Genomic DNA, 12,917 nt, shown 5'->3' with positions numbered 1-12,917 from the left:
ATAGTTAGTTGTAGATAAGGAAAAAATAATTTTCAGTTTGATATAAAAATATATAGTTAAAATAATACCATTCGTTATGCTTGATAAAGGTCTTCTGCCTCGTCGAACTTTGAAGAGACATAAATAAAAAAATGGAAGAATTAATAAACAATTCGAGCATAATAGTTAGCTAACTAAGTAGGTGTAAAATAATATAAATGGACAATGAAATAATTAGTGTTATACCGTTAACAATGTCGGAGGATGTGTTTCCATTTCGGTGAACTGCGGATTAATATATATATACATATATATATATATATATAATCAAATAATTGAGAAGGAAAAAAAATGTAAAACTTTAAATAACTTACCATCCTGAGTGTTTTCTTTATCAATCTCATTGTATACGGAGTCAATCTTTGGTCGTTTAGGCATTGCTATGAATTTAAAAAAAAAAGTGTTACATTACAGAGTTGGTATGTTGGATCACATGTTAAATAATATTTAATCAATCAAGATTCATATATAAACTGTAACAAACCATTATGGTGGTAATTGTGTACATCGATCTATATTTTATACGGACTCATAAATCATAAAATTTATGTAAACGGATATAAACAAAAAGCAGTTGCACAACAGTGTATATCAACAATAGAATGAATTCACATTAATGAACAAAAAATAATACGAAAAAAATAATAATTTCTAAAAACAAAATAAAACAAATAAATTATATAATAAAGTGAGTACTTGGGAACAATAAAAACAGAACCAAAACAAATTATATATCTTCTAACTATAAGGAGAAATAATAGTCTCTATAAATAACGCTCCATTAACTCCGTTAAATGTATCAACATCTTGTAAATAATGCAACTCTTCGTCCGTTACTTTAACGGTAACCATATGTCCCCAATCACTAATTAAAATCCATGTGTTGTACTCCATTATATGTGGTTGGTGCCGCGTACTTTGGAAAGAAACTGTTTGAGAATTCTGAAAAGATAAAACCTTATGCCATACTTCACCTTCGAGTTTGAAGAGTTCAACAATAAGCTCTTCAGGTTCGGAAACAACAAACATTTGAATATTCTGTTTTAATGTGATAAGATGCCCTTAGCTAGAAATAAGATCTTTAGTCAAAGGAAAATTAATAAGTTTGAATGTTTCAAATAAAACATCAATAGTGATTGGGGACATATGGTTACCATTAAAGTGGAGAATAGACAATTGCAAATACATTATTGTATCGACGCTTGATGTGGAGTACTATAAGGTCGTTAGAGTGGTCGTAGTACAAAGTGAAGTCTCGATAGGAAAAGATATACTTTTCGTTGAAACAAATTCAATCTTGCCACAGATAACGTTATCAACATCTATTGACATATCATTCAAAGATATTAGCTTCCGATTTTTAGATTTATTAAGGCATACACAATGCAAAATGGCAAACTGATTAGTTGATAATTCTGCACACCTTGCTTTACTAAAACATTTGAATTGACAAATTGATTTTGAAGGGAGCCTAGACAAAACTTCCACGACTAAGGTGTCAAAATCAATAACTTCCATGATCTGAACTACATCGGAACAAAAAAAATATGAAATACATAACAATTATGATTTGTATATTATATATGTATACATATATTACTATAAAGATACATTATAATGACAGCATGCAACTTAAGTGAATAATACTATGCGAAAACAAATATTGTGAAAAAAAAATACATACATGTTCAAATAAGATGGTAAATCATTAAATAACAATAGATTAAAATACAAAGTGAACAAACTAACCGAGTTCAAAGGTTGAATACCCAGGAGAAAATTAGCAACGGAAGATAAGTGTTTTGATCAATTCTTATTGAATCAGCCAATACGAAATGAAAGGGGGATATAGAACTAACAAATTGGAACAAATCTATATCAATATATAGAGATAGAATATACAAAAAATGGAAAGATATTTATGTAATATGTTACTTTTGGAAGTGATTAAATTGTAATATAGGTTTCCATAAATGAATTTGCTTACCTTATATTCAATATTTTATTTAGGAAAATGAGATTGATGACATCTTTCCAATTAAATAAAAAAAATGTATTGTGGAAATATGAAGATTGTAACTACTTACTATAATAGACATATCAAACACTAACAACATTAAAAACCTATTACAAAATAAGTTATTGGTATCATTACAAAACATCTAAATAAACTAAACCATAGGAAAGTACACAAAGTTTTCATGTTCATCACCACAACCACCAAAATGTATCTATTGACTAACAAACAACTAACCAAAGCATAGCTGTTTTAAACACACTTTATAGTAGTCTTCGTTAGATTGAAGTTACATCGTTCAACACAATCTTCCTCTGTGAAGTTACATATGTGAAGTGCAACATGTGTCCAAACTGCAACTGGTTATCATCCATGAATTTCCTCATCCATCAACAGCGTAACGTAACGTACCACTGTTTAACTCTGTCTTTGTTTCATAAACTTCAACATCACCGTTCATGTTTTGCACAGATATAGGTTGCAAGCTTTCAGACAGGCCGACTCTATTAACAACCACAACAGGCAGCCGCTAAATGCGTTGAAAGAAAGCAAAATATAAGCAAATATAAAAAATTATAAAATTTTTAATGGTTGATCATGTAAAAAAAAGTACCAGCCTATACTCTGCTTTACGGCTAAAGTTGAAGAATTCTGGATCCATGCCGAGACCGGAAACTTTGTTTGCATTCCTTGTTACCTTCTTTCGATGCTACACATTTTGAACAGCAGTTAACCGTTTCTTTGCCTTTTTTAAGGAAAATAAATATATAGAGGTAGTTAACAACAAATATAGTATATATTGTACAATTAAATATTTAATACCTTGACAGTTTGAGCAGATGTTGTAGAACGTTTTCGGCCTTTGCATTGTTTGTTGAAATTATCGACTGTGACGGATCGGTCGACAAAAAGTTTACCATTTCCCTTTCCTTTAACCTGTTGTGAAAGAATAGAGTTAGCACATGAAATATTTTACATCTTATATGTTTTATAAATTTAAAGCTAAAATTATTCTTCATCAGTTTACATATACAAAATGTACTATATCTTGAGAAAAAAAAGGCTAACATACATCCTAGACTGTCTTTCAATTTGATCTAATAAAGTTGGAGGTTATTTTTCTAATATACTAAAGTTATTAAATTAATTGTACAATGTCATAATTATTTAATTAATATTTGACTGGTAAACCTAGGAAATAAACAATGTAGTTGTTAAACATCTAATACAACTAATATGAGCATTGAAACTATTTCATGTACCTTACTTAAAAAGCAAATTGATTAAACAATGTGTTTGTACAAACAAACAAAAAAAAAACAGCCTATAAAAGTAATGATATAGATGAAACCGTAGGTTTAAAATCAGTACTAATGTTGGTATGGGTTAACTGAAGCTTGAATTCATAAACATGAGTTATAATACGCAATTATCATAACTAAATTAATATAAATATATAATAGTGGTTGTAAACTTACATCTTGGCTTGTCTTGAAACGTAAACCATCACCTACTTTCAACGTCTCTTTAACATGAACCTTCTTCGGTGTACTTGACGTGACTGTTACTGATGGACTTTTATCAGAAGTGGGCTGGTTATCATCTTCCTCTATGTCCTGCAAACATAATATTTAAAAAAACTTAAAAGAAGGATAAAAATGGATACAAAATTTAATACTTAATAGATTCGAACCTTAAAAAGCGCTTTATCATAATAGGCCTTAGAGATCTGAATTACATCATCATCATCATCATCAGATTCAACTTTCTTGCTCAACCTTATCTCAACCTCGTCTCGATACACGGTTAAGCCAAACATAACATCATTAAGTTTTTCAAAAACCAGTAAATCATCTTCTTGAACGCCAAGATCGTTGCAAAGTTGAGCCCAACCTTGTGAAAATACATAGTTTGAATTAACCTTACTTGTTGACACTGTCCACGGAGAACCCTTATAATTAATTTCATATGAGCCAGCCACTACATTGTCTCCAAAACATTGTTGAACAAAAGAATCTTCAATGATCTACATAATATGAAACATAACACATTGAATGTTGGCTATGTACGTTAGATTATAAAAAAGTGAAAAACATGTTAAAGATAAATTGTAATGAAAATGAAATGAAATTACGTACCGTAAAACCCATTCTTAGATGAAGATTAATTGTGAAATAAGATTGACGACATACGCCATTAACATAAGATGAAAGATGGAGACCAAAATGGTTCAATGGAAGAAATGTAAGCAGACAATCCTTTTGAAGTTCAAGCTCCGAAACAACTGTTTCCCAGCCGTCAGTTAAGACCGGCATACCTTTTACTCGTTTCAACATTACGACCCATTTTTTCCCACTTGAGTGATATATACGCAGCTTCCTATCGGCCCAATCCTCTCCATAGAATTCAGTAACAAATGAGATCGGGACATCCTGTATATATAATAGTGTTAACTATATTTTAGTATTATAAGTTTCAAAAATCAAAATAAAAAATATTACTAAAAAAACTGAATTATAGGTAACATATAGAATGCTTACTATACTCAATGATGATAGCTTCAGAAGATACTTTATAAACGAAGTATACATTTTCAAACCTGCAACAACAAAAATGCTAAGACGAATGATTTCAAAAAACAAATAATTTCACATTCTCATACTTTACCGAACAGTAATATATACAGTATAGAACAAAAACACTACAGACAGAACACTGATTGGCCTAACAATACTGAAGATTCAAATCATGAAAACACAAACTTATGTGGTTGAATAATCCAAAATTTCTATGACCTTACAGATATTATTATAACTAATTTGAATGATTCTGAAATTTAAAGTTCTTATACCCGTGTCTATCAAATTTAAAGTGAATGATTAAATACAGAGTAATAACCTAACGTTTATGTATAAAGTATACTCGGTATATAAACAAAATTTGAACATAGGATAACAAAAATAAACTACAAACACTAATTTCTACCAGTTAAAGTCTAGATCTTACGGAAAACAACAACATAAACGGTTAAGATTCAAAGTATATCAATGTATAGGTAAAAAATCAAAGATAGAAAGGATTATATCAAAAATTCATCAATAATCTAAAGGAACTTAATGTTGTTACCTACAAATCAAGATGCCAAGCCCTAATTCCGGAGTCGATCAGCTTAATAGAGAAGATTCCGGCGATAATCGTAGCAGTAGTTCCGGTCGGCGATTCACTTTAACATTGGGATGATGAAGTTTTGATATAATGGTTGCGTATGGTAAGGAATCTAAAACATAATTACAACCGTCATTTGAAATGTTACATAAACATCCCCTATCCTTTGAACATTGACGCCAATACAATGGATTTAACCATAAATTACAACAACACCCTTTTAGTTCCACTAATGGTTAATAAATATTGAAGAAAGTGTTAAAATATTAGTATTTTTAAATCATGTATATCTAACCACAAAGAATTTCCTTACAATGTATAACCACAAGGAGTTTATTTAAAAAGGTTAAATTCTGTATATTTAAAGTTTTTAAATTTAAAAACGGATTTTATTATTTAAATTCTGTATTACTTAAAACGTTAATTTTTTTTAAATAGTAGGAAATACTTTCTATAACTTGATTAATATATATGTTCAGAATAAATTATGGTAACTGTTTATAAAAGAAATTGATAACGTATTTTGTACATTACCTAAATACATTACATCTATAATTAAACTAGTGCTAATACCCGCGAATTTCGCGGTGTTGAGAAATGATAAGTTTTCTATTGTTTGAAAAAAAATACGTTTATACTTGGTCTTGAAACATAAAGAGTAGATTACAAATTGGCCCTATGATGCTGCTAAAACAGTTAGGTTAGTTGACTTTTAGCTTATTGGATGTGTGCTCCGCAAATGATTTTTATAATGATATGCATCTTAGTTCTACCACTTATATAGCAAGAAATCCAATCGGAACCCTTGATCTCTAAATCTTTAGTTCTATACAAATTACCACGCTTCATGGCCCCTTTGAGAAATGTGTCATGTATACCATAAAGGTTCGTAAATATGTGGTATGTGGTCTTCATCTTTCAAACCACCAAAATAAGTTTTCTTTAAGAGGGGGAAGTGGTGGAGGTTGTGCAGTATTAGCCTCAACACAGTAGCCCATTGTAGGGAAAAGAATCCTCTTCATGGGTACCTAACATAAAGTAGCAGGGTAAAGTTAATGAATTAGGTTAAGGGTAAAGCAAATAAATTCAGTTAACATATAATGATATCGCTTCACAAAAAAAAAAAAAAAAAAAAAAAAAAAAAACGATTTAACATTACATTGCAACCATGAATTGAGGGGGTATTATAGATTTACATGTTAATGCACCAACTTTCCTTTTATAGATAAATAACCAAGAATACATATATAATGATACGGATAATTGATATAATAATCTAAACCTTTTAAAAAAATTACTTTTTTGACCTGATATTGCTAACAGTGATTTTTGCTACAAAACTACATTAAAGCCTAACTTTGTTATTTAGAAACTTATGAGATAATATAAGTGTTAATATTGATCAATCAGTGTTAAACCTAAAACAGACTCATCCATGGTGTTTGTGATCAGAGTTGACATGTTAGTTACTTGAGGAAAAAACAAACAAATAGTGAATCGGGTCAACCAAATCTGACATGTCCGAAAATATACATAATTTTTACCTGAACTCGTGTTGACAGTTGACACGTTAGCCAACCCATCCAACTTGTATTGTTTGTACTCTTTCAAGTAGTATATTGTGGAAAAACAACATAGCATTCCTAGCTCTTTTTTTTCACATAACTCGGCTCAAGCACACTCTGTAGCCAGCAAGGCCAACAAACAATGAGTACCAGGTTACCATCAATTGAACCATAACTAAAAGGTCATATGGGGCCTGCTTCTGTCTGGTTGGTGGCTAACATGCAACAACGGCCATGTTAATAACTACCCCTTGAATCTTTGATGGCAATTGCCTCTTGTTTCTTCCATAATGTGTTGCTGTCGCAACTTGATTTTCAAGTTAACTGGACCATTTTTGAACTTCATATTAATATATCCTTATAATGTCTTTCAAACTAAATGACACAAAAATATAATCTAAAATAAAACAATTAATCAAAGCGAAAAGCGGACTCTTTTTTTTTATCTCAACAAAATGGCAGAACCCCTCATAATCTAAAATAATTATTTTAATTTTAAATTATTAACTTTTGGGAAAAAATTAATAATACAATAAAATTCGGGGTGAACGGGTCGTGTTCGAGTCACCAAGTGAATATTCGGATAGTGTTCGGGTTCGTGTAAATTTTTCGAGTTCGGGTTAGGATGAACTCGCCAACCCGCGAACACGGCCCGTTTAGCACCCCAAGCAAACGATCAAAAATCACAAAAAGGAAAGAAAAATAAAGGTGTACCAAATAACCGTAGTCGTCGTAACCGATGCGCTACCACCTACACTACCCAAATCCAACTGCATAATAAACAAACATAAAGTGTCTATAAATTTAAGAAACCAACATCTAGGATAGAGACATTTATTATAAAGGGATTGATTACCTATAGCTGGACGGTGCTATTACATCAACTAACTCATTCGTTGGCATAGTGAAATATGATTGTAAGAAAGTTTAAGCCTCAAACCAATGTTAGGATTGAACCTGAAATCGTAAAAACAAAACTGCAGTGTACTTGATACAATCAAATTCCCTGCCAAGTATACAAATCATGTTGAGATTATAGTTTTTAGGGCCTATTTTTTTCATTTAATTTTTTATACAGAAAATGTTTGTACATATACATCTATATATACACACACTCTATTCAGAATTACTTGAACCAAATTCCACTTCAACCCATAATAGTGCCAATAGCTGAAACCAATCCAAATTTCAATTTTTTTTTTGTAAACATTACTTTGGATCCTAGCCAAACATTCAACAAAGTTAGTAGGCGTACATGAAGTACAGTGAGCTAAGATGTGTAAATTAAAAGATAAGTTCTCTTTTAACATGAACTGTGATATATTGCAGAAGAATGATGGGAATAAATGTAATTGTGCACTATGGAAATTTTAACTAATCATAACCCAAAGTAAATAGGTAATGTAAGTGGGCATAATTGCATACATTAATCATATACTTAGGAGTTAGGATGATCTTACTTGTAACCCTTTTTAGCGAAACGGTTTTCATTTAGAAAAGAAAATCAAAATCACGATCACATAAAATTACTGTTGCAATGAAAAAACAAAGCGAAGACCAAAGTTCAAAGGAAACATACATTGCTAGACGAAACAATAAAAATCGCCATGAATGGCGCGATGTTAGCCGTCCCACCCAGAGTTGACTTGTCAACCAAAGCATCTATTGTTTGTACTCTTGGCTTTTGTTTATCAATAGCCGCTTCAGCCTGTAAACACCACCATCATTACCAAGTGAAGTAGCTTTGCTTTCAGTATCAGTCGCATTACAACACATTATGTTACATGCAAAGACTGACCATCAGGTTCATGTTGACTATTCAGACTGATCTGATCGACAGGCTCTTGTATGCCATCATCTCCCTTCAACAGCCTCTAAAGCAACTCAATCAAATACAAACACAAAACAAATCAGCAATCAACTCGGTATAAATGTAGGTTTTCGAAACAATCGAAACCTAATTCACACATATACACAAACATAAATCCAACAAATTAAATATATATATATATATATATATATATATATATATATATATCAAAATCAATAAGGTCTCTTTGAAAGAATCACATTCAATCAAACATACAGAATAACATATTTTATCAAATAAACAAAAACTTATACCTAATCGCAAAGTGGTATACGGATACTGCTTTAAGAGATGACTCGTTAAATGTGAAATTAACCTTGGCACCCCTTATTCTTGCTCCGGACCAAAGAGAAAGGGTTGTTTCTCGTTCCTAAAGATCACAAAACAAAATTATGATTTTAAACTCTACAAAATATAACAGTTTCTACATACAACAATATTTAACATATAAATAAATTAGATAATACGGGATCTACATCATATATGAGTGGCATTCCGAACGAAGGCCGTTATTTTCAAGACCAAATAACAGCTTAACGAAAACAGGGACCGCCCCGTGATCGATAACAACCTTTGTGTTCTCAGAGGTACCAGAAGTAATGTTTGTGAGTGCCCAAGCAACTTCAAACTAATGTTAAAAGCAAGTAATCAAACAAACATAAATTGAAGTACATCAAGCAGCATTAAAACCAATGGTTTGATATTATGCTGACCTGGAGCTGTGGGAAATATTCTCTCATCAAGAACTCGAGAAAGCGAGGTACGACACCAGATTGTATGACTTCCTCGATTGGAGGACTCCGTTCTGTGAAATAAAGTTTAATCGGTTCCCCGATTAATGGTTAATGATTGATAGGACTTCTTGAAGAAGAAATAAAATAGAAAAATAAACATTATACCAATTGAGAGCAATTTATGAAATTGAGTAGTTGCCTCCAGCTGCAAGTTGTTATCAGTTGAATAGAACCCAGCAACCACAGAAGGTTGTTATCAGTTGAATAGACCCCATTTGCTTCATGTTCAGGCTTACACGTACTCGTTTTCGCGGTTTCTCAATTGCTGATCACTTCGGCTCTTGACATACCTGCAAACGTAAGTTTTTTGTGATTAGTCGTTAGACTTATGGAATTTTTGTTTTTAGTAAATAATATATAAGATGGAAATGAAAGAGTCGTTACCTACGATGATTCTGATAGTAATTGTCAAGCTGATAGCAGACATAAATAGGTTGCTTCATTCTCTTTGTGACCTAATGTTCAGTTCATTTAATTACCAAAATGTTAGATGTTAAATTTAAAGTGCACATATCTCTAATCGTGAAGTCACTATTGGAAAGTAACTATTTTAAAACTTACTGTCAATCTTCTAATGCAGGTTTTGCTTGTTGTTGGGTCTTGTATAGATTGAACCTTTTGACTTTTTGTGCCTTGTAGGCAGGCATTATCGTACCGATCAATAATTTCAACTACCTACTTGAACAAAAAGTAATCCAAAATTACAAACTATTACAACAAAAAAGGAAATGTTCATAAAAGTAGTAAATTAAAACGGTTTGAATCATACATCACGAGAAGCAAGAAGGGAAGCTACTCCTATAGGTATGAAGACAACTGTCACAAGCATGAGTGCCGAAATCACCTGCAGTAGATTACATAAAAAGAAAGTAAGCTTGGTTCTTTGTCATAAGTCAATGAATAAGAAGCATAAGGAAACACTGAAACAACGACACTTACCCATTTCGGGGTAAGAATTGGCTTGCAAGCCAGAAGTTCTTGTTGTGTAACCATAGAAGGTAGGCTCTCTAACTGCAATTTCATCATCATTTTTAATAGTTCAGATGACAACAATCATGTAAGGTAAATGGAACCATATCATGATATTCAATTGATACATGGCTGTTTGATCTTTATAGCACAGTATAGCCATTGGTCCTAATATTTTCAGCCATTGGTCAAAGTCAGAAGCAGGGGCGAAGGTTTATTGGTGCCCGGGGGTGCACCCACCCCAATATTCCGGTTAGAAGTGTATAAGTTCTAGTTTTTCGTCCAGAAATTTTAAAAATTATATAGGATCGCCTCCCCCTAATTATTTTTCCTAAATATTTATACAATATATAAATTAAAGTAAAGTTTGTTACCACTTTTTATATAAATGATATGTAGTTTTGTAAATATATTTTAACTCTTATTTGTTTAACCCTAGGTTACCCACCACACAATAGACTTAATCACAAATTTTTTATGTCTAAGAACGGGTCCTTTGAATGAATGAAATTTTTTAGTTTTATTTGAAACTATTATTATTTGACTTGACCCGAATCGATAGCCGACCTGACCTGAAACATAAAGATAGGAAAAAAAATTTGGGTCCCATCACTTTACGCCCCCTCGAAACTTTTGGTCAAGCTCCGCCACTGGTCAGAGGATAAATATACAGAACTCATGGTACATGCTACATAGTAATATGAATGACATATGAAGAGAAAAATATTTACCCACCCTAACGGCAAATCATGTAAATCTTTTCCTGATATATGCATATTTGTTTATCGCATTGTAAGAGTTTACTTTAAAAAAAACAACTTAGCCAAAGTCACCATCTATATGCATAGGGACACATAACAGAGATAATCAAATCAAATGAATCATAATACAAAACCTAACATCAACGAAACCAATGAGATTTGGGTCGCACACTACTAAACTTGATAAATCGAAACTAATTGAATAGTAAAGACTTACCAGAATTGATTGATACACCGGATGCAGAGAAAGAGATGGTTGTACCCATTCGATTTGCGACTTCATTAAGGACACAAACAAATCTTGATTAGAATAAGAAATTAGGTCAGAAGCAACACTTGGAATATGAAAATAGAATGAAGAGCAAACATTCAACCATTAATTTTAGGGTTTTTATATGAAAAATGGAGGGGGTAAGGATTAGCGTGTATAGAAAGATGGAGGCTGGATTGAATAAGGGAAGACGAATAGGATTTTCAGAGAAGAGTGAGGAAGAGAAACCCTAGTTCTTTTTGTGTTTATATATACGATGTAATAATTCGACCCGATTGTAGGTATAAATGGATCCCGCGTGACCCATCATCAAAGAGAAATGAATTGGTGTGAGTTTTGGCGGGAAAATGAGCTTTGGAGGCCCTAGGAGGGGGACATGTGTCCCCTAATTAAGGCTTTTATTAGGTTGTATAGATTGCACATAAATTTAGAAATGATCATGAAATTGATTTATCGTTACAAATTTAATAAAATAATATGAATATTTTACAGTTACATATAACACAAAAAATATATAATTAAAGTTTTATATAACAAAAAAAATTTATAATAAAAGTCAAAATTTATAAATAAAGACTTTGAGAATTCAAAATTTGACGCTTTTACTGGGACGGAAAGAGTAACATTATTTTTTTAAAAACGGATTGTATTAAAAATGATTCTGATTAATATATATATGTTTATATTAAATTATACGTTTTTTAAATAATGTAGAGTATATATAGTAAAAAAAAAGTAGAATAATCATGACATATATAAGAAAAAAGGGTATAATTAACAACAATTAACAAACAAAAAATTTGTTTCCCGAAATAAACAACTAAACCATGAAACAATCACGTTCATATAAAATAACCACACGAGTCAAACCAATGTCAAATTTCGAAAAAAACCCAACAAAAATATCCAAAAATGAACACAAAACAAACGATGATATCAAATGTTTAAATTATAGATGACTAAGTTTCTTTCTTTGGAATTAGAAGCACTTCATCGACACCACTGTCTTTACGAATCTTTGATGAAGACTGGGAAGAAACATCATCCACGTCATACACGGTATCCAAATTGTGCTTCAAGTCACGTTCGCTGTTCGTATCCAAGTCAGCATCCTTCTGATCAAACGATGTTGTAAAGCCAACTTTAAAAACATTTGAGCAAGGGGTTACATCGTCTCCCATTTGGGATATAGAATCCTATAAAAATAAAATAAATAAATAGGGATGAGTTATAAATATTCATTTAACAGATAATGAGTAAAACTTAAATTATATATAAGGTAAAGGATAGTAAACCTTAACAGGCAAATCATCATTACGATTTGAATCGGATGGTTCGACATTGACGGCTTCCTCATCAATAGGCTGATTTTTTTTTAAAAAAGTAAAAAACAAAAATGATATTAATTAATAGTTAAACATTGTTGGCAAATTGTAATAATAGTACAAAGGTGAATTGGAATAAAT

The 12,917-nt window shown here is 31.4% G+C and overlaps 1 protein-coding gene across 16 annotated transcripts; it reads right to left on the bottom strand.

Moving 5' to 3' along the window:
- Window positions 1-2,139: 2,139 nt before the first annotated feature.
- LOC110898674 lies at window positions 2,140-11,684 on the bottom strand. Of its 16 annotated transcripts, none has more exons than XM_035982076.1 (21): window positions 11,398-11,684; window positions 10,390-10,461; window positions 10,220-10,294; window positions 10,012-10,125; window positions 9,835-9,905; window positions 9,556-9,740; window positions 9,370-9,461; window positions 9,133-9,284; window positions 8,911-9,026; window positions 8,585-8,660; window positions 7,643-8,494; window positions 7,501-7,556; window positions 6,766-7,110; window positions 5,183-6,249; window positions 4,597-4,655; window positions 4,195-4,488; window positions 3,750-4,082; window positions 3,535-3,672; window positions 2,879-2,992; window positions 2,670-2,765; window positions 2,167-2,585 (listed from the first exon to the last, which is right to left on the bottom strand). In XM_035982076.1, the coding sequence occupies exons 15-21, from the start codon at window positions 4,645-4,647 to the stop codon at window positions 2,439-2,441; spliced, it is 1,173 nt and encodes a 390-aa protein (XP_035837969.1). In that variant the 5' UTR covers window positions 4,648-4,655; window positions 5,183-6,249; window positions 6,766-7,110; window positions 7,501-7,556; window positions 7,643-8,494; window positions 8,585-8,660; window positions 8,911-9,026; window positions 9,133-9,284; window positions 9,370-9,461; window positions 9,556-9,740; window positions 9,835-9,905; window positions 10,012-10,125; window positions 10,220-10,294; window positions 10,390-10,461; window positions 11,398-11,684; the 3' UTR covers window positions 2,167-2,438. The 16 variants fall into 16 exon arrangements, with proteins under 16 accessions (XP_035837965.1, XP_035837969.1, XP_022001183.1 ...); XM_022145491.2 differs by lacking the exon at window positions 9,133-9,284 and having other exon boundaries at window positions 5,183-5,333; window positions 6,061-6,249; XM_022145493.2 differs by lacking the exon at window positions 9,133-9,284 and having other exon boundaries at window positions 5,183-5,333; window positions 6,061-6,249; window positions 6,766-6,903.
- Window positions 11,685-12,917: the final 1,233 nt, after the last annotated feature.

This window comes from Helianthus annuus, chromosome 13, assembly GCF_002127325.2.
Source record: "Helianthus annuus cultivar XRQ/B chromosome 13, HanXRQr2.0-SUNRISE, whole genome shotgun sequence".
Lineage (NCBI taxonomy): Eukaryota > Viridiplantae > Streptophyta > Magnoliopsida > Asterales > Asteraceae > Helianthus > Helianthus annuus.
This window is presented reverse-complemented; position numbering and strand designations above follow the sequence as displayed.